This window comes from Gasterosteus aculeatus, chromosome 1, assembly GCF_964276395.1.
Source record: "Gasterosteus aculeatus chromosome 1, fGasAcu3.hap1.1, whole genome shotgun sequence".
Taxonomy (NCBI): Eukaryota; Metazoa; Chordata; class Actinopteri; order Perciformes; family Gasterosteidae; genus Gasterosteus; species Gasterosteus aculeatus.
This window is the reverse complement of record NC_135688.1, coordinates 6,396,095-6,416,202: the sequence shown is the minus strand read 5'-3', so window position 1 is coordinate 6,416,202 and position 20,108 is coordinate 6,396,095. Positions and strand designations below refer to the sequence as shown.

Genomic DNA, 20,108 nt, shown 5'->3' with positions numbered 1-20,108 from the left:
TTTTCCTCGCTGACAGACGCCGCGGATACTTTGAGAGAGATGGGTGTAGAGGTGCAGTGCGGAGAGAGAGAGCGCATCGAGGAGAAACTAACTGGAGGATGGAACATCAGCGCGAAGAGGAGGAGAACCAACGTGCTGGCGTTAGCTGACCTGAGGGCTATGGTTCAGGAAGAAGATAAAGATGAGTAGTCTGTGGTATATAACACTTACAACCAGTTTCAGGTACACAAGGTCAAGTGTGTATGAACAATATATAGACTGAAAGCAATAATAGCACAATACAAAATAAAAACGCAAAGTTGTCACAAAGGTTTAAAAATAAGAAAGAGATCTGACGGACTCTTGAGGTATACATGAGTGGTCCACACTCACTAAGACCTTTCTTACATGTTAGTGTAATTTGGGTCACTATTGCACACTGGGTGCATTTCTCCACAGAGGGATTAGGTCACCACTCTCTGTCCCATTATCACCGGGGGTCAGGCATGGTTGTAGTTTATTCGCTATGTCTGACTGGAAAATTGGAAGTTCTGTTCTGTGTTCATGCTGTTAGTGTTGTGTTCTATCTGTGGCAAGGTGCAATTTGTTTTTTGTTTAACTTTGTACATTTGCAGTTAAATTATTTTATTTGCTTTTATTTAACAGATCTTCATGAGAGGTTTGGGCTGTGTTACATGATTCAGTACAAATACAAGGATGGCATCCCATCCATCCATTGTCAAACCGCTTATCCTGCACACAGGGTCGCGGGGGGGCTGGAGTCCATCCCAGCCAACTTTGGGCGATAGACAGGGTACAAGGATGGCATTACTTAATTTAATTACCTACAATATAAAAGGAATAAACAACCCAATTAAAAGAAAAAAGATACTAGGACAGCTGAAGAAAATGCAGTGCTCTATAGCCTTACTTCAAGAAACTCACCTCACAGAAACAGAACATCAAAAATTAAAAAGGGAATGGGTGGATCAGGTGTACAGTAGCTCTTATGGGAAACGTAAAAAGAGAGGTGTAGCTATACTATTCGGTAAGTCTGTGTACTTTCATTGTGAAAATGTTTTCCAGGATAAGGAGGGTCGCTACGTTATGGTCATAGGGAGGATGGCTGGTTTTAAATTAACTCTTTTGAATGCCTATGCACCAAATGAAGATTGTCCACATTTTTTCAAAAAGCTTGCACATTTGGTAGCAGATCATGGGGAGGGTCTTCTGTTAATGGGTGGGGACTTAAATTGCGTACTGAATAATAGAATAGATAAATTACCATCATCCTCAAAACCTCAAAGCAGAATGTCAAAAAGTCTAATGAATATGATAAAGGAATTGGGGTTGATAGATGCTTGGCGACATCTTCATCCAAAAGAGAGAGACTTCACCTTTATGTCACAAGTGCATGGAAGCTATTCACGGTTGGATCATTTTTTGGTGTCCAAAAAGGACACATACAGAGTTAAAAGCTGTGTTATTGAGCCGATAACCATCTCAGACCATAGCCCTGTACAGATTACACTTGATTTGGGGTTGGAGCCAAATATGAAGTATTGGAGAATAAACGTTTCATTACTGACAGATGTTAATACAAGAGAGGAAATAAGGTCGGCAATAGTGGAATATTTCGCTTTAAACGACAATGGAATGGTCACACCTACGGTTTTATGGGAAGCAGGAAAAGCCACAATAAGGGGGAAAATAATATCTATAGGATCAAAGTTAAAGAAGGACAGACTTAAAAAACAAGTAGATTTAGAAACTGAGATCAAGAAATTAGAAAACGAACATAAACAAAGTGGAAAACAAGAAGTATTTAATAAACTTAAAGAGAATAGAGCCAAGTTAGATGAGATTCTGACATACAAGGCAGAGGGTGCCCTTAGGTTTGTTGACAGAAAATACTATGAATTGGGAAACAAGGCTAGCAGGTTATTATCATTCCAACTACGAAAGGCACAAGCTAGTCGAACAATTCCTAAAATAAAACAACCATATTCTAACGATGTCGAAACTAGCCCAAAAGCAGTAGCAAATGCCTTTGCCAAATATTACGAACAGTTATATAAGGGTCAACATCAGGAATTAAAAGAAGAAAAAATGCACGATTTCTTTAAAAACCTGAAATTAGACAAACTGACGGAGGATGAAGCCTCTGCGTTAGTAGAGCCAATTAGAGAAAAGGAGGTGAAAGAAACGATTATTAAATTAAAAAATAACAAAACGCCAGGAATAGACGGGTTCGCAGGAGAATATTATAAAGTGTTTGCTGATGACCTCACTCCAGCACTATGCAAGTTGTATAATTATGTGTTAAATTCAGGAGACCCTCCAGAGTCATGGTCTGAGGCTATCATCACAGTCCTGCATAAGGAAGGAAAAGACCCATTGCAGTGTTCTAGTTATCGACCTATTAGCCTCCTGTGTGTGGATTATAAAATATTAACATCTATTTTAGCAACTAGAGTACAAAAATACATTAGGAAAATAGTAAAATCAGATCAGACAGGGTTCATTTCAGGTCGCCAAGGGACAAACAATATAAGGAGAGCTTTAAACGTGCAGTCGCTCATGGCAAAGGGTAATCAAACGTCAATGCTTCTCGGCTTAGATGCCGAGAAAGCATTTGATCGGGTAGATTGGCGGTTTTTAGAACAAACATTAATTGAGATGGGCTTCAGTGAAAAATTTACCTTTTGGTTCCGGCTGTTGTACAAGAATCCCAAATCAAGAATTAGAGTTAACGGACAATGCTCTGACTTCTTTGATATAGGGAGGGGCGTAAGACAGGGTGATTCTCTCTCTCCCATTCTTTTTGCTCTCAGTATCGAGCCTCTGGCGGAGGCAATTCGTCGGGACGTCCAGATTGAGGGGGTGGAGGATGGTGGGGGGAGAGTTCACAAAGTCTCCCTTTTTGCTGACGACATCCTTCTCTTTATAAAACATCCCCTTACTTCAATACCTCGACTAATGCAATGCCTAAAAGACTATGGAGACATTTCTGGATACAAAATTAATCAAAATAAATCAGAGGCAATGATGATATCAGGAATATGGCCTAAACAACTAAACGAGAGGGTGTCATTTCATTGGTCTAAACATGGATTTAGATACTTGGGGATTATTATCACACCTGAAACTGCAAGACTTTTTGAAGCAAACTACAATAAGCTAATTAATCAAATAAGGAGTGACCTAGTTCGTTGGGAGGTTCTTCCTCTATCTCTGCTCGGCAGAGTTGAGACTGTAAGGATGAACCTGACCCCACGTCTTTTATTTCTGTTTCAATCGTTGCCCATAAGAGTTCCAGCTTCCACGTTTAATATGTTAAACAAATTAATTTCTAAATTTATATGGCAACACAAAAGACCGAGAATTAAACTTAAAACACTTCATCTGGCTAAAGATAAAGGAGGCTTGGCCTTGCCAAATATAAAATTGTATTATTGGGCAGCTCAATTATCAGCAATTGGGACTTGGATCAGTGGAGATGAAGAAGCAAAGTGGACCCAAATAGAGCAAGGGGAAGTTAGGGGTGCACAACTGTCTGTCCTACCCTTTATGGATCTAAAACACGTCAATAAAATGAAGATTGAAAATGAATGGATAAAACATACAATCAAAGTATGGGTGGAAGTAAAGAAAATGCTTAAAGATGTTGGAACAATTTCTCGAGCTATGCCCATAGTGGGTAATGTAGATTTTCCACCTTCAATGTGGGACCATGGTTTTAGGGGATGGGCGGCTAAGGGCCTCTTTGTTTTTAACCAGCTCTTTGAAGAAACTCACTTAAAGTCTTTCATACAACTTCAGGAACAATTCGATCTTCCCTCAAGTGATTTTTATAGATATTTGCAAATTAGACATTACATTACAAACCATAAGGAGAGGGAAAGAATCTGCAAAATCCCAAACAGCATTGAACAATACTTTATCTCAGTTTCTGAAAGACGCCTCCCTGTTGGCAAACGGGTTTCTCATCTTTATAAAAGACTGATATTAGAAACAGCTGGAAACACGTACAACATTAAGGAAAAATGGGAAATAGAAGCTAATACAGTAATAGAGGAAGAGTTATGGGATAAACTCTGCTACAGATGTCATAAGGGAATTAATAGCCAACAATGGAAGGAATTTGACTGGAAAGTTAAAATACGCTATTTTCATACTCCTTTGGCTATTTCAAATTTTGTAAAAGACCCATCTCTAGCTTTATGTTGGAGACAATGTGGTAAAATAGGGGACCATACACACATATTTTGGGACTGTCCAATAACCCTTACGTACTGGAAAAATATCAAAGAGGAGATGGAGAAAATTGTAAAAAGAGAAGTACCATCGAATGTACAGTTCTTCTTATTGGGTGTTATATCAGTGGATGTTTTCAATGCTGACCAAAGATACATTTTACGTGTACTACGGTTAATTGCGCAAAAAAACGTTACTGTTAATTGGAGGTCTGTGAAATCACCAACCGTTACTGAATGGAAACAGAGACTGAAGCAGATTTATTTGATGGAAAAAATGACTGCATCATTACAACTGAAAACTGACCTCTTTATCCGGAGATGGCACATGGTTAAAGAATATTTAAATTTATAAATGATATGGCTGTACATTGTGGTATTGTGTCTGTTGAGATATAGGGATTCATATTAGATGCAGCAAGATATACATGTATGTACACAGTATATATCTTTATAATAATTATGTTTTTTTTTTTTTTTTTTTTTTTTGTGTTTTTTTTTTTTTTTTTTTTTTCCAAGCCCTAGTCTCAGATAATGTTCCATGTTTTTGTTTTTGTCGTGTGAAAAAATATAAATAAAAAGTTCAAAAAAAAAAAAAAAACATCGAATCAGTCATTAATCAATCCCCTTCAAATAATGTTTCGTATGATGAGGTTTCCTTGATTATTCTAATCTTGTCACAGGATAATAGGGAAGCTGAGGTCATGAGCCCACATGCACAGCGTGCATTTTATGATTAATATGGTCTCAGTGACCACAAAGCCTTCAAAATGAAAGTTCATGTCGTAGAGGGGTGAAGACAACCTTTACAATGACGTTTTTTAGGACTTAATGTACTGTGACATTTGTTTTACTTACTAAACTGTGACCCTTTTATGTCATTTTTATCACAATAGTGATTGATGACATTTATGACAATGTGTGACAGTCTTTATTACTTTTATGCCGTCGTATATTATATCATTCGTATAACATTTTTATGACATACTATCCTCTGACCTCTTTTATGCCTTTAGACAGGAGTCATGACATATTTTATGGCGCTAAATCAAACCTTTAACCCTTCCACGCATTTTTGCAATAGCCAACAAAGGGCTGAATTTGGTGCGTCTCGTCTCAGTTTCAGAGGGTGGTCCACCTGATGTCTCAGAAGTCGTGGCGGATTGCAGACTTGTTCCGCGCGCTGGTCCAGTTCTGTGAGCTACACGAGAAAGAGGAAGAGGAGGGTCGGTCTCTGTCCAGCCTGTTCGATTGGCTGTTGGAGACCCTGTAGGGCCCCCCCGAAGCTACCGCCTACTGCAAAACAAAAAGACACTTCAAACGTCTCACATGTTCCTAACCCGTCTCATCACTCCAACATCTCCTACTCGAAAGCACAACACAATCCGCTAACTTGAGAAATGTGTGCACCTCATTCTGTCAATGGAAGTTGTGTTTAGTATCTTTTGGCAGCCATGAATGGACCAGTCTCCCTTTAATAAAAGCATGTTTCTATTTCCACAATCACCTCTCTAGTGAGACACACACACACACACACACACACACACACACACATACACACTTTTTTTTTTTTTTTACAGATTCTCACAACCAAATGATTCCAAATCAACACACATGAAACAAAGCACCAATAGAAGATAAAAAAAAATCAGAATCACCTCTCTAGTGAGTCACATTCACAAACAGGGCAAAATGTTGCTATAGTTGGTTTTAACCGTTTCAGATTATATATATGAGCTTAAATTCTCCACACAACTGAACACGCTAATATCTTCAATGCCAGCGTGAGCCCGGAAAAATTCGTTTCACCTTCTACTAACAGGCACGTAAACGTGCATATTTGCTTGAACTAAGCGAAATGTCTTTGTTGTGTTCATTGGCCAACGTACCACCTCTGTTGTGACTTTGACATTCAGTTCTAAGTAAGTCTGTTATCTTATTCCTGTTACTTTGGAACTGGTTATTTTGGATAGCTGTGCTGTATATACTGTAGATTTGGAACTTCTGCACCTTGGAGTAGTGGACAGCTCTTTCTAGCTTTTACTATGTCAGGACGACGGAGTGTGGTTTGTAATGTTGAATTTGTACGTGAATTACGTCTGTTCATTTCTCTAATGAGTGGTTCACTAGTGTTTGGGGGGTGGAAGGGGGAGGGGGGCGGGCACACAATTCAGCTGTAAACTGTCACGGTAGAACTGAATGTATTTATCTTTTGACATCAATAAATTGCTGTGATGTGAAATACATGCACGGTTGATCACTTTGTGACACTCAGCAGAAACTGAAACCTTCTCCGTTGGTCTACTGGTGTTACAATGAACTAGTTGATTTGAAGATACAGAAAAAAAACATTCATCATTTCATTTTATTTTATTGTGCAAAACAATGTATACCTCGCAGATACGTACAAACAGGGGAAACAAGAATACCAGAGGTTGGTAGCTGATGGTTGGCTCATGAAGGTGAGGCAAACGTTAACAGTCATTAACCAGAATAGTTTCCAACTTAAACAGGGTGAGGGTTGCGGTGTCTTTATGTTAAGCTAAACGTATTGCCTCTTAGCCGATACAAGGTTTTTATTTTAGAACTCTTCCAAAAAACGTAGCTTTAAACTACTCAATGACATTTTATGAGCATAGTTTCCACACTTTTAAACTGTAAAGTCAGGAAACAAGCAAAACTTTAGACTGAACAACAGAAAGAAAAATGCGATGATGATGGTTTGCAATAGCACCGATGTCATAAACTAGACTTTTACCTCAAAGGGACTTCAGATTTCTTAGCTGCAATTTCACAATAAGAAATCCAGACAGTAATATGCTGCTGTGTCCATGTATACACCCCTCTCATCCTCTGAAGGGTCAGTACCAGATCCGGCATGTATTATCTTTGCTTCCTGCAGGAGAGCACAAACAAGAACCGGTGGCTGTGAAGGACGACACAGCTGCAAGCTTTTTTTCTCTAAAATGTGTGTTTAATCATTTATGACGGCTCGCCGGAAGTATTTCATTTGTTGCTCGTTTTACCAGTGTGTGTACCTGTAATGACAGTGTCCCCCTCGTAGTTGAAGACGCAGGAGAAGATCTCGTCGCTGTGTCCCTCCAGGACTTGTAGGCAGACTCCAGACTGAACATCCCACAGACGGGCGGTCTTGTCGGAGCCGGCAGTCAGGATCCTGCTACCTTGGGGGCTGAAACAGATCTGTCGAGAGTGGCAAGAGTGTAAGTTTTATTCAGAGGTGTGTTTGTGTGTGTGTGTGTGTGTGTGTGTGTGTGTGTGTGTGTGTGTGTGTGTCCTACTTGAGTCTGGGATCATGAGCTACAAGAGAGATGCTGGATAAGAGACGATGATAGAAGGGTTGAAGTGATGGGTTAGTTAAGAACACCTGATCGGCAACATTATTCCAGAGGTCATTAATACTTGTGTGGGAAAAGATAATGAAACTAGGACCTTTGACCGCCATAATCTGATGAGATCGTGATAGACAAACTGAGATTGAAAAAGAGACTTTGAGGGACTGGCTAACGAACCAGTAATGTCTCCAGGCCACATGGCCCTGCTAAAGAAGCATCACGGGAGGGGTAGAGGTGTCCTGTGAGGGAAAGATTAGTGTCTTAATCCGAAATGTGCCAACGTGTTACTAAGTTCCTGATGTTTTAGTGAAGAGGGGTAACTTCTGTGCCCCTTGTACAGAAACACAACCTGCAGGGCGCACACACTTGGGAAAAGCAAGGAAAGGAAAATGGGTCGTTGGCAAAATCACTGGAGTGCAAGTTTCATGCAGGCTACGAATAAAACATACACGCACACAACTGATGCCAGAGTGTGTGTTTGGCCTTGTTGTAGCAACAGGGAATGTTCTTCTTGAGGGCGGCTGATTGCGTGTGATGGCACGGGTACAACATTCGGGGGCCGAGTTCAGAGGTTAATAATACGAGGTCCGACCCTGCTAACTCATGGTCAGAAAGGCCATTTGCTAGTTGTTATTTCTCACAGAGCGCTACCTCGAAAGCATCCAGTAGCTTTACTACAGTCCGATGTCCTACTTGCAGAGTTGTACCATGTGACAGTCAGCACTGAACAGCCTGCAGCCTGAACTCCTGTCGCTCTACTTCAGCGTCACACTTTATCCCGTGTTACCAAGGCAAGCGGAGAGCAATGTCCTACTTACAGTCATGGCCAGGAGAGATGTAGCTACACACCGAGAGGAGATGTGGAAATAGAAGAAGAAGAAAAAAACAAAACAAAGAAAAGGCTCATTCCCACTTGCAACTTGCCTGGTAAATGTTTCCTACAACCAAAAACACAATTCTGAAGGAGCTGTTTATGAAGAGCAGAGGTCTGAACTCACTGGTGCTACTCTGTTTCCCAAACGCAAGCAAAGATGTGTTACTTGAGAGACAAGAAGAACCGATAGCAAGTAGTTACCTTGGAGATCTCTCCATCATGGCCCTGCAGGGTCACAAGACACTGATGTGTGGTAGAACTGAACACCTTCGCTGTCCCTGACAGAGACGGAGACAAGGTCGGCAGGGTTATTTGTGTACATATTATTACTATACACTATTGATTTTGTTCATTTAGGCGTCAGGAAACCAGCATAAACACAACAAATGAAAGTAATATGGAGCATGCATTGCAAAATTTTAAAAATGAAATTATATTTTTGTCATTTTCAAGGAAAACTCACTTGAGTGTGTATTTATATGCACGCGCACACACACACACACACACACACACACACACACACACACACACACACGCAGTCTTATACTTTTATTTTACAGCAGTAATTGAATTATTTGTCTCACCATCGGCAGAAGCAGTGGCAATGAGCTGACCCCTCAGATCAAAACACACATCTAGCACCTCTTCTGTGTGGCCAACCAAGGTGGCCACACACTTCCCGCTGACTGCCTCCCACAACTGCAATTACAAACATAACGCAATACTCTCAGGAAATGAATTATACATCGTTACAAACAAGAGAAAAAACACATTCCCGTTGATTGACGAGCAAACAGCGGGATGCTGTTTTAAGTGGCTTTACTCGAACAACCTCGCCTAGAGGAATACAGTGAGGTGGATGATTTGTCAGCGCATGACTCATCTTTGTAGAATTAACATATTAGGATTAAACAACTCCTTTAAGTGATGGAAAACTTAAGAGACAGAGAGTGGGAAATAGAAAAGGGTTCATATGAATGCAGAGAGCCATCTCGTGCTTTGCAATAGTTTAAAATGTTAATGAATGTAATAAATGAATAACCAAAATATTGCTAAATAATTGAAGCCGTAAAGAGACTTTTTGGCTTGATCATAGGTCACCTTGCAGGTTTTGTCCATGGAGCCTGTGACTATGAGGGAGCAGTCCCAGTTAAACTGAACGTTGCTGATTTCCCCTCTGTGACCAGTCAAAATGTGGACACGTCTGAGAAGGAAAGAAAGGGCCGTAATGAGTCAGTTGTGCACTGATGTGTGCAAAATCTACTGGCGTAAATGCCTCCCCTGCACAGTGTAAATAGTGACTCACATTCAGAAATCCATTTGTGCGATGCAACAATACTGAACGTGTCTGACCTTCCTGAAGCAACGTCCCATATAGCGACGGTGTGGTCAAAGGAGCCGGTGACGAGCTGATTTCCCACAGTGTTAAAGCACAGAGACAGGATCTCTGCAGTGTGACCCTGGATGACACAGGGGAGGGATAATCTCTCAAAGTATTACTCTCATAAAGTCCTTCTCTTTCTTCCCCTGTGCAGATTAAATAAATACCGAGCACACCCTTATGATTCTATGCGGGATTGACTCCTCTCAGCTTTATGGATTCTTGGTGGTGTGAAGTACTGACAGAACAGAGAGTTGCTCCTCGCTGAGACATCGCCATCCAACCAGTCACTTCACATCAAAGAGAGCTCACTGAGCCCCACCCCCTGAATGCTGCCTTATTAACAGGTGGCAGTAACATTTACCATCCGGTCATGGGTGGAAAATAATATAGCCATCAGCAAGGGTCACAACGGCCAATTTAGGAATAATTACTCTCAGAAGTGAAAGAACGGTTTTACTGAATTAATGCATTATTAATAAATGGATGTGAGCTCGGTGTTGGAGGAAGGAGGGGGGGGGGTAAGAAAGATATTGGGATGTAGAGGGTAAAGCAAAGAATACTCACAGTCAGAGTGGCCGCCTCCTCCCCAGTCTCCACATCCCACAGCCTGGCAGTGGCATCCATGCTACCTGTGGCTACCAGCGTGCTCTGGGGGTTGAATGCCAGGCACACCTACGTGATGAACAAAAAAAAACTCTCTGTAACATTTGCTAGAAAGAAACTATGCATGAATATTTATATATATATATATATATATATATATATATATATATATATAATTTTATATATTACATATAATTAAAAACAATCAGCAATGCAATCATTTCCAGTTAAAACTGATGGTCATACATACTATTTCTGCCCTGTGTCCGCAAAAGGTATGAAAACATTTGCCCGTCTCGGCGCACCACAGTTTGCACGTCTTGTCAAAAGAGCCGGTGGCAATCTTGTCTCTAAGTTTAAAAAGATAAAAATGCAAAAGAAAAACAACAGAGGGCCAAATAAAGCAACGATTCTCGGATGCAATGAGAAATGTGCTGCAAACGGCTCATTACCCGTAGGGGTTGTTGAATGCAATCGCATAAACCACGTTCCTGTGGCCCTCCAGAGTGTGCACGTCGGTGCCCGAGGCCGTGTCCCAAACTCTACATGTCCTGTCATAGCTCCCAGTTATGAACCTGGAGAGAAACCCAACAAACAGTGATACATAGCTTTTCCTATTTCCCAAAGTGAAGGACTTTTCGAGGGGCAGATATACCTACCGTGACCCTGATTTGTTAAAGGCAACATTTGTCAGCGGCAGCATGTGTGCTTTAAGGCTCTACAAAAAAACAAAAAAAACAGAGAAAGATTTAATGAAACCACAGAGGCTACTTCAATAATTAAGGCATCTCCCCTCAAGCTAAATAGTGGTGGAAGGATTTCTCTCCTTGTCTCCTTGTGCAGAAGTTTTAGACACAAGCAGAAAACGTCTTCTGACCTACAGCCACATAACACACCCAGATGTCGTAGCAGTTTTGAGTTTTACTAAAACAACCCGAACCACCTGTTTTTAATCACGTTTTAGACAGTAAGCATGCTTCCTTGGCTTCTAATTCTAAGACTTCACGATCTAACCACTGCTGTCCTCTAGTGTATTTTTGCAGCAGTGATTAATTTAATTGCTCACACTTTCCAATGATGAAAATAGCATTCATAAAGAGAAACGCTCGGGGAAGTAATAACCTGCTGCAATAAGCTGATGTTGCCAAAAATGTCATCATCCAAAATATTTTCAGATGCCTGTGTAATTGAGTGAAACAGCTCTACAGAAAATCCACTAACGTTCATCTTAGTCCTTTAATCTAATGCACAATCTCTGTACCAAGAATGTCTGTACCGATGTACATTACATTATACGCGGTAATGGAATTTGTATGAATATCTTCAACAATCTCAGCTATTTCATTGAATTGAGATGCCATGTCATTGTGTTCATGTAGTGATGATATGCCAGTGATGTAAGTATGAGTCCAGTGTCCGACCTTGGAGAAACAGAACCCGGGCTGGTCCTTCTGGCCCTGTTTCTGCTGAAGGCGAAGGATCAGCTGTTTGACCTGATCAGCCCGGGACTCAGTGACCAGAGGCTCTGATCGACGGATCTCTCCCAGAACATCATCTGGGTTTGTTCTGCATGGGGGGGGGGGATAAATAAATGTATATTTTTCCACATTTTTAAACTTAACACCTCCTTAAAAGGAACATTTAAAAAGCGATTATGAAAAATAAAATAATTAATAAAATAAAATAATAAAATTTCTTTCAATCAAGGTAAACACTTTTTTTGACTTTTGGTACATTTATAAATTTGAAAGTCACATTTATTTAAAAGGTAACTATAACTTAACTTACAACTTAACTACGCTGACCCCTCACAGTGCGCCCTGGTTAGGTTATATAGTTCAATGGCGGTTTAATACCACATTTAACAGTGGAAGTGTTGATCGGGTGGTTTGGTGATGGACTCCATCATTGACCTCCAATTAAATACCGAGGTCTCACGTAACTTTACGACTCAATGGAATCACAACGTTATCAATTGGTAATAAACAACCAGCTCACGCACTCGGGAGTCAAATCCAACAGGTCCATTGATTTGGTCTTCAATAATCCTTCTTTTTCATATTCCAAGATGATCCCTGAGTGCAGAAAGATGAAAAAAAGTGAGCTAACATTATGTTAGTTGTGCAGCTAACGTCAGTGCTAAGCTAGCACCGTTAGGCTACAGCAAGTTGTCAGAAGTTGAAAATATTCCTCTAAATCACTGGCATATTCCCGAAATATGAGTACGTTACGTCACAATTAAGAGAAATTAAAATGATTCATATTACCCGGTGGATAATATCTGAGAAGGAACCGCTTGAGTTTCATTTTACGATGTTTACAGGCAATTCCTTATCGAACGGTCCTCTGACGTAAACAAACCGTTTCCACGACGACGGACGCACTCGCGACGCATGCGCAGTACCGTCATCGGCGGAAAAAAAGCCAGAACTTTGGTTAAAACAACAAAGACTATTTCACGCCAAATTCCGTCCGGCTGCTCAATGCTTTGTGAGATCATCAACCCCAAAGTACGACGCAAGCTAATTACGTTGCGTTTGGGTTTCATGTGGAGAATGAGAACACAAATGTCAGGCAGGTGGTTTGTACAGCTGTAAAAAATAACAGCAAATAATAATAGTTAGAGAATTGGTTCATCACAACAGCGTGTTATTAATAAATGCCTTAACCCTGTCATGTCATGATGGTTTCCAGCTGCACCTCCCTGGTGTATTTAAGCCAAGTGTGTCTGTTGTCACTTGTCGTGTCATTGTTAAATGTCAGAAGCCCATGTCTGTGTCCACGTTCCTGTCTCCTGTCTCCTGTTCCCCGACCACGTTTTTGCCTTTTTGGAGTTTTGAGTTTTTTGGAAGTTTTTGACTATTAAAGTCCTTTTGCGTTTCCCGCAAACTCTGCGTCTGAGTTCTACCTTTTCCCCACGCAACTTCTTGACAGGGATCATCTTATTCCTGGGCATCTAATCCATCACATGCTCGTATCAGCCCAAGTCTTGTTTAACCACCTCCCTACAATCCTTCTGTTTCGTAACAGGTTGAAGTCTATTGCTCATTAACTGTGACTAAGACACGTGGATAATAAAGATTGGGACATGTGTGCATGTATATCCAAGCTACTATGAAACACTGATAGTCCGGAAAAGCCCGACTTCCTCCACAGTTCTGTAACAATTCAAACTAAAGACGTCTCCGTGGGAAGTTCCTCGGAGGTGAAAGCATGGGCTGTTTAGCCAAGCTGAGGTCCTCCAGCTGGGCTTACCCAACTGCTGTCCTTTCTCTCTATGGCTTCTTTGCGAACTGCAGAGTAGCGGAGCCCTTCCTCACCCCATACCTCATCGGACCGAACAAGAACATCTCAGGAGAAGTGGTAAGCTTGGCACACAAATACTCACCCGTTATGAAAATCTACCATGGAGATGTGGACCTTTCAATGTTGATGAGACCAACCGCTCTAGTGTTCTGATTTTGTCAATGACACATGAGACACATGATGAGATGCAAAACCTGTGTTTGGATCAGGATTGTAGTTTCCCACAGGTGACTAACTACTTGTTCCCTATCTGGACGTACTCCTACCTGGCCTTCCTCGTCCCCGTCTTCCTGCTGACTGACCTGCTGAGGCACAAGCCCCTCATTGTGGTGCAGGGGTTCTTCCTGGTCACCAACTATGTCCTGCTCTGCTTTGCCCCGGGTCTGCCTGCGATGGTCGTCCTTCAGGTCCACTGAAAAAAATGACTAAATAAATTAGTTTGAAAAGAGTTGCATAGTATACATGTATAAAAGTATTACTCAGAATGATCAAAGCTGCAGCACTAAAATATCTACACGCTAGATTCTACAATACCAACGTCGCTCTCTTTAAAACTCTTCCGCCCCACCAACAGGTCAACTATGGTGTGGTGGCTTCCACAGAAGTGGCCTACTTCTCCTACATTTACAGTGTGATTCCAGTTGAGAGTTACCAAAGGGCCACCGGTTACCTGCGAAGTGCAATGCTGGCTGGATATACATTCGGCGCCAGCTTGGGCCAAGTGCTGGTCTCCCTGGCAGGTAGAGCATAAGAAAGAATATAGGGTCTCTTCACTGGGATGAAGAACACTCTCCAATTTCAGCAAACACTGACAGAGTTTGGCCCTCCCATCAACAGGAGTAGACTACTTCTACCTCAACGCCATCACCCTGGGGATTCAAAGCATGGCTTTCCTCATCTCCTTCGGGTTGCCTATGCCCCAGTGGAGCCTGTTCTTCAAAGGGGAGAAGGCAGCAGCTCTGGGCTCGCGGCCCCAGCAGGACGGAGCTCCTGGGTGGGACGGGCCCGAGGAGGAGAAGGACCAGGCTGGCTCGGGGAAAGCCAACGCGCAGCACCGTGGCGGTGCCGGCTGGTGCACCAGGGGGAACGTTGCCGCTGCGGGTCTTCTCCTTTGGCAGAGCTTCAAGGATTCCTATTCTTCCAGGCATCTACTTTACCCGTCAAAACGCTGAGCACACAGCTACTGCACATTTCATCCTTCACCCAAGTTTGTTGTAACAAATGAGCAAATCGTACAATTGTTAATTGTGGTGTTTTTCCTGTAATGTATTTAAATAGTACTCTATTTCATATTTTTCTCAAACGTAGGATATCCCGCTAATTACTTCCCGGTTTCTTTAATGACCTCCATGCAGGAACGTAATCTACTGGTCCCTGTGGTGGGCTCTTGCCACAGCTGGATACGTGCAGGTTTTCAACTACATCCAGCTCATGTGGGATCATATAGAACCATCTGCCTCCTCGTCCATCTACAACGGAGGCGTAGAAGCTGCGTGCTCCCTTGTGGGTAAGACTGCGTGCGTGCGCGTAACAGACAATGAACTATTTTGCGGTTCCTATTTCTGATGAAATTATACTTGAGTTACTGCAGTATCACAACACACAGCTCTGAAGGCATAAGTCTGGTGAAGTTTCCTTTCTGTCAACATATCCCATGAAATCCCAAAAAAAGAATAAGAAATATCACCAGCTTCAATTAAATACAGGCTAACAGGAATAGTACTGTGTAAAAATAATATCACTCATAAGCTCTTTTTGACCCTTTTATTACACAGAGGAACAGTATCACAGAAGCAGAGAACAAATTATGGTTCAAGGAGTTTAATTACCACAGACACACACTCAACTCAAATATAACAAACGGTTTAATAAAGTTATTGAAAACCTGCAATTAAAAGAAAACAAACATGCTATTCCTGGTTGTACGAGACACGTGATTCAATGGAAAACGTGTATTTGTTTTAACGGGGAATAGCAGCATAATGGTCCTGTTGGCTTCAAATTAACCAGGCTCAGCATGCAAAGGAGGAGAGTAATTGCTTCAATTCAGGAGCCAGAGTGGTAATACATCCTCAGATCACTGCGGATACTCGATTCCAGCAGCTGGCTTAAAAGTGATTCATCATAAAAGACCAGCAGCGGTACGCGTGTGCAAAAAGCTTTGTTCAGAAGACGCCTTGCCCCCCCCCCCCCGTTCAAGGAAAGAAACGTTGTCAGATCGGCGACTAGGATGCACCTGCCCAGCAGAGAAGGAGCCGCTTCATCTTTTTTGGTTTTCCTAACACGGGCTAGGTGCTGCGGCGGCCTTCTCCGTGGGCCACATCAAGGTGACGTGGGCCGTGTGGGGGGAGCTGGCGTTGGGGTTGTTCTCAGCCGTGGGGACGGGCGCCGTGTTCCTGATGGCGCTCACCAGCAGTATCTGGGCCTGCTATGCTGGTTACGTCCTATTCAAGTCCTGCTACATGCTCCTCATCACCATCACAACGTGAGTTTTTTCAAAACCACACACTTCTGTGGATGGAGGAACAACACAGAAAGAAGCACGATAAAAACACACTCAAGTCCTCAGGTTACTTTTGCTGATTCTCGCAGTAACGATGAGTAATTATTCGTTTTAGATTTCAGATTGCCTCCAACCTCTCAATGGAGTGCTACGCCTTGACGTTCGGGATCAACACTTTTGCAGCCCTTGTGGTGCAGACGATTCTGACGTTCACGGTGGTTGATGAAGCTGCTCTGGGATTGGACATTGTGACACAGGTACGTTCGTGCACAGCGTTCATTTAGCGATTAAGTCAATTGGCAGAACACAGAGAATCGACTTCAGAATCCTGTTTTCTTTTCGATAACAAAAGCTCCAGTGTGAGGAAAGAGTGACACCTGGTGGATCTCACTCACGAGTACATGCAGAGGGGTTTAATAAAGGCCGATTCTGATTAAAACCATAACGTTGAGGATGATTTCTCTGCAGTTCATCGTCTACGGCAGCTACTACGCCACCATCTCTGTGCTCTTTCTGACCCGGGGGACCTACACCGCCTGTATCAATCGAGGCAGTCGTGAGCGCACCGACACCACGGAACCCGAGTCCAGTGTGGAGGTTCTCTCTGCTGAGCGTTTCTAAACCGAATGAGAAGGCGATCGATCCATTTGTTTACGAGGAATTAAATAGTCCACCTTCACAGTGGCGGGTGTAGACTAATTAAAATGGGGGGCGAGGCAGAGAGGGGCCCTGTGTGATTGAAGGAAAACTATGAGATACCTCAGGAGGTTGGTGCTGCTGAACCCCAAATTGCTGCGAGTGTGCTTGTGTGTATTTATTTCTCTTGGTGAGCAGGTGACACCTTGTAAGGAAGCTTCTGCCACCAGTGTATCAATATGTGTGTGTGTGTGTGTGTGTGTGTGTGTGTGTGTGTGTGTGTGTGTGTGTGTGTGTGTGTGTGTGTGTGTGTGACAGAGAGAGAATGACATGCCAGTGAAGTGTTTCCAATCCTTAAGATTGGAAATGCGCCTTAACAATGCTGACAATTTAACACCATTATAGCCTTGGATCTACAAAAGACTAATGATGAAGCACAATAACACTCTTTCAGTGCCAATGTGCACCATTGACATCATATCTTCTCTGGGGATACATTTGGCCTGAAAAAAAACGTATATTAAACCTTTACTGTGATAATACTACAGTAGTCTAATGAGTGTAAAACTGAGCGTCTGATGGTTAGACTTATTTTTTGTTTAGGTCTCAACAAGAATTTGAGAAAGCAAAATGGCTTATTAGTATTACTGATTAGTGAAGTACATTAAAGTCATGTGAATTGTCTCGTTTCCTGTTTAATTTGTGCCGCGTGTACCTGGTGGACCTTAACCGGGGCGGTGCTGCCCTTTGGGCCGGGTTGTTGATTGACAAAACGAGCTCGACAGTTAGACATCCAACAGGGTTTCCCTCGGCGGGGCGAGACGGAGTGAGCAGCACGCAGAGGAACAGAGCGGCAGAAGATGGAGGCACTGGGGAGGTGGAGGGCGGACTGGAGGTATCCCACCGCTCTGCTGTGCGTTTACGGATTCTTCAGCACAGTTAAACCCCTGGAGCCTTTCCTTACCCTATATTTGACAGGACCAGACAAGAATCTGACAACAGAGCAGGTATTAACACAGTTCAGTCCATTACTTCAATAGTTGGTCCATGAATCAGAAAGATATGGCAATGTAGATCAAGAACAGTCAAAAAAGCAATTATGCCGGAGTAAGTAAAGTTTTTAGGCTTCGACATTGATGCTTCAAGAAACTGCATGTTCACTCAAAATAACAGAGCTGCTGATTAACGAGTTGAATGCTTTTAACCTACTCTTTAATAATCCTTATCCTTTGAGTGGTAAAAAGCCCATCATGACTATAAAACCTTTGATTTATGGCTGTGGGGAAAGACAGATCAGCAGCTCATTTATCTTATCGTTTTTTTTCGTCCTCATCAGGTCAACAACCAGATCTTCCCGGTGTGGACGTACTCTTACCTCTGCGTGCTGGTGCCGGTGTTCCTGCTGACCGACTGGCTGCGTTACAAGCCCGTGGTGGTGTTCCAGGGCGCCACCCTCTTCATCACCACAGCGACGCTCCTGTGGCTGAAGAGCGTGGCGGCCATGCAGGCCATGCAGTTCTTCTACGGGGTGGTGATGGCCAGCGAGGTGGCCTACTTCTCCTACATCTACAGGTCACACGGGTCAGCCGGCGGGGTTCAAAAAGGCCGCGTTAATGCGACAGACATGGGGTTTAGAATTTGTTTTTTTCATTCACAGTGTGGTGGATTTAGAGAGGTATCGGAAGGCCACCTCCTACAGCCGCAGTGTCCAGCTGCTGGGGTACACAGTGGGCTCGGTGCTGGGCCAGCTGCTGGTCAGCTTGGACCTCATGTCCTTCAACAACATCCTGGTGCTCACTCTGGCTCTCACGGCCGTGGCTCTTCTCGCGTCCTGCCTCCTGCCGACGCCGCGCCGGAGCATGTTCTTTCACCGCGGGAAGAACACGGCAAAGGCGGGAACAGAGGGGCGCGACGGTGGGACCGGAGGCATGAGGCCGGGACTGGAGGAGCACGGGCCGGAGGCGGAGGACCTTGAGGAGCCAGGTGGCGAAAGGAGAGGCAGCCGAGTGCTCCTTCAGCTGTGGAGGGACTTCCGCCAGTGCTACTCCTCCAGACGGCTGCTCTACTGGTCAGTGTGGTGGGCGATGGCCACATGCGGCTACAACCAGACGACCAACTACGTCCAGGTCGGCCGAGAAGACATTGCCAGAATTTTTTTCACTGGAAAAAAAAAGCCTCACAGTTTGTTTGCACACATTTATCAGTTTGATTAGTGTGATGAGCACCTTCCGATCACCTGAAGGAGCTCTGCGATGTACCCCGCAGGTGCTGTGGGAGCACGTGCATCCGTCTCAGAACTTCAGCGTCTACAATGGAGGCGTGGAGGCAGTGTCCAACCTGTTGGGTGAGTGCACTAATGACCCCCCCCCCCCCAGGCCCCTTCTATCGTACCACGTTTGACTTGACTGCATTGGGTGAACATATTAAAGCAGTGTTCTCAGACCTCATGTAGTGGTCCCGTGTGTGTGCAGGTGCAGCAACAGCTTACGGTATTGGCTTCACCGAGGTGAGATGGGAGCAGTGGGGGGAGCTGGCCCTGGGGGGCTTCTCTGGACTCGGGGCAGGAGCACTCTTCCTCATGACCTTCACGGGAAACATCTGGGTCTGCTACACTGGTTATGTCGTTTTCAAGTGCCTGCACATGCTTTTGATAACAATAGCCATGTAAGAGCGACCGAGAGTCAAAACAAATTTTATTGAACGCAGTTCAGGCAGAAGTGCGTTTAAAGAAACAGTACTTCTGATTAGGTACCAGATAGCGGCTGACCTGTCCATGGAGCGATACGCCCTGGTCTTTGGCGCCAACAACTTCGGCGCGTTGGCTCTTCAGACGGTCATCACGTCCGTGGTGGTGGACAGCGGAGGACTGGGCCTGGGCATCATTCCTCAGGTGAGGAGACGGATCACAAAGTGTACTTGGCAGTCTTCAGTGAATGTAGCAAGAACTGTTTGTGTGTCCGCTCACCGGTACTGTAAAAATGCTTTTTGTCTCTGCAGTTCACCGTATACGCCAGCTACTTCTCCGTCATAGCGGTTGTCTTTTCACTTCGCGGATTGTTTACGATTTGGAGAAGCAACAAGTCCCACGAGTCCACCTCTCCAGTCAAACAAGAACCTCCAGACTCTGAGGAACACCGGTTCTGAATACGAGGACTACCAGCTGAGATCATCACTTGTGTTTTTGTTTCCAAATTAAAAAGCTTCAAAATTACTG

The 20,108-nt window shown here is 43.4% G+C and overlaps 4 protein-coding genes across 9 annotated transcripts in view; 3 read left to right on the top strand and 1 right to left on the bottom strand.

Annotated features, from left to right (window-relative positions):
- The window catches only part of sphkap (SPHK1 interactor, AKAP domain containing), an 81,454-nt gene extending 74,975 nt beyond the window's left edge, over window positions 1-6,479 (top strand). For all 5 annotated transcript variants that reach the window (XM_078098387.1, XM_078098386.1, XM_040162658.2 and 2 more), the window contains one exon: window positions 5,356-6,479. In XM_078098387.1, coding sequence (XP_077954513.1) covers window positions 5,356-5,508 — 153 coding nt within the window. In that variant the 3' untranslated portion in view covers window positions 5,509-6,479. The remainder of the gene's footprint in view (window positions 1-5,355) is intronic.
- A 107-nt stretch (window positions 6,480-6,586) lies between these two features.
- daw1 (dynein assembly factor with WDR repeat domains 1) lies at window positions 6,587-13,175 on the bottom strand. 2 transcript variants are annotated; one of them, XM_040163764.2, is made up of 13 exons: window positions 12,717-13,175; window positions 12,452-12,524; window positions 11,871-12,015; window positions 11,109-11,167; window positions 10,902-11,024; window positions 10,700-10,799; window positions 10,411-10,518; window positions 9,816-9,922; window positions 9,564-9,666; window positions 9,047-9,161; window positions 8,664-8,740; window positions 7,274-7,436; window positions 6,587-7,131 (listed from the first exon to the last, which is right to left on the bottom strand). In XM_040163764.2, the coding sequence occupies exons 1-13, from the start codon at window positions 12,754-12,756 to the stop codon at window positions 7,097-7,099; spliced, it is 1,248 nt and encodes a 415-aa protein (XP_040019698.2). In that variant the 5' UTR covers window positions 12,757-13,175; the 3' UTR covers window positions 6,587-7,096. The 2 variants fall into 2 exon arrangements, with proteins under 2 accessions (XP_040019698.2, XP_077954516.1); XM_078098390.1 differs by lacking the exon at window positions 10,411-10,518 and having other exon boundaries at window positions 12,717-12,846.
- A 396-nt stretch (window positions 13,176-13,571) lies between these two features.
- Window positions 13,572-17,000, top strand: slc19a3b (solute carrier family 19 member 3b). Its single transcript, XM_078088976.1, has 8 exons — window positions 13,572-13,812; window positions 13,983-14,162; window positions 14,330-14,495; window positions 14,593-14,922; window positions 15,101-15,262; window positions 16,048-16,240; window positions 16,374-16,515; window positions 16,727-17,000. The coding sequence occupies exons 1-8, from the start codon at window positions 13,663-13,665 to the stop codon at window positions 16,877-16,879; spliced, it is 1,476 nt and encodes a 491-aa protein (XP_077945102.1). The 5' UTR covers window positions 13,572-13,662; the 3' UTR covers window positions 16,880-17,000.
- Window positions 17,001-17,213: 213 nt separating this feature from the next.
- slc19a3a (solute carrier family 19 member 3a) lies at window positions 17,214-20,103 on the top strand. Its single transcript, XM_040163639.2, has 7 exons — window positions 17,214-17,901; window positions 18,231-18,466; window positions 18,552-19,020; window positions 19,160-19,238; window positions 19,366-19,558; window positions 19,643-19,784; window positions 19,892-20,103. The coding sequence occupies exons 1-7, from the start codon at window positions 17,755-17,757 to the stop codon at window positions 20,036-20,038; spliced, it is 1,413 nt and encodes a 470-aa protein (XP_040019573.2). The 5' UTR covers window positions 17,214-17,754; the 3' UTR covers window positions 20,039-20,103.
- The last annotated feature ends 5 nt before the right edge of the window (window positions 20,104-20,108 follow it).

Coding starts and splice junctions, on each gene's coding strand:
- daw1 (XM_040163764.2), bottom strand. CDS start 12,756: ATGAAACTCAAGCGGTTCCTTCTCAGATATTATCCACCGG. Junction 10,800..10,901: donor GCATTCAACAACCCCTACGG/GTAATGAGCCGT, acceptor TTTTAAACTTAG/AGACAAGATTGCCACCGGCT. Junction 9,923..10,410: donor AGGAGGCGGCCACTCTGACT/GTGAGTATTCTT, acceptor TGTGTCATCCAG/GGTCACACTGCAGAGATCCT.
- slc19a3b (XM_078088976.1), top strand. CDS start 13,663: ATGGGCTGTTTAGCCAAGCTGAGGTCCTCCAGCTGGGCTTACCCAACT. Junction 16,241..16,373: donor CTCCTCATCACCATCACAAC/GTGAGTTTTTTC, acceptor TATTCGTTTTAG/ATTTCAGATTGCCTCCAACC. Junction 16,516..16,726: donor GATTGGACATTGTGACACAG/GTACGTTCGTGC, acceptor ATTTCTCTGCAG/TTCATCGTCTACGGCAGCTA.
- slc19a3a (XM_040163639.2), top strand. CDS start 17,755: ATGGAGGCACTGGGGAGGTGGAGGGCGGACTGGAGGTATCCCACCGCT. Junction 19,021..19,159: donor AGACGACCAACTACGTCCAG/GTCGGCCGAGAA, acceptor TGTACCCCGCAG/GTGCTGTGGGAGCACGTGCA. Junction 19,785..19,891: donor GCCTGGGCATCATTCCTCAG/GTGAGGAGACGG, acceptor TTGTCTCTGCAG/TTCACCGTATACGCCAGCTA.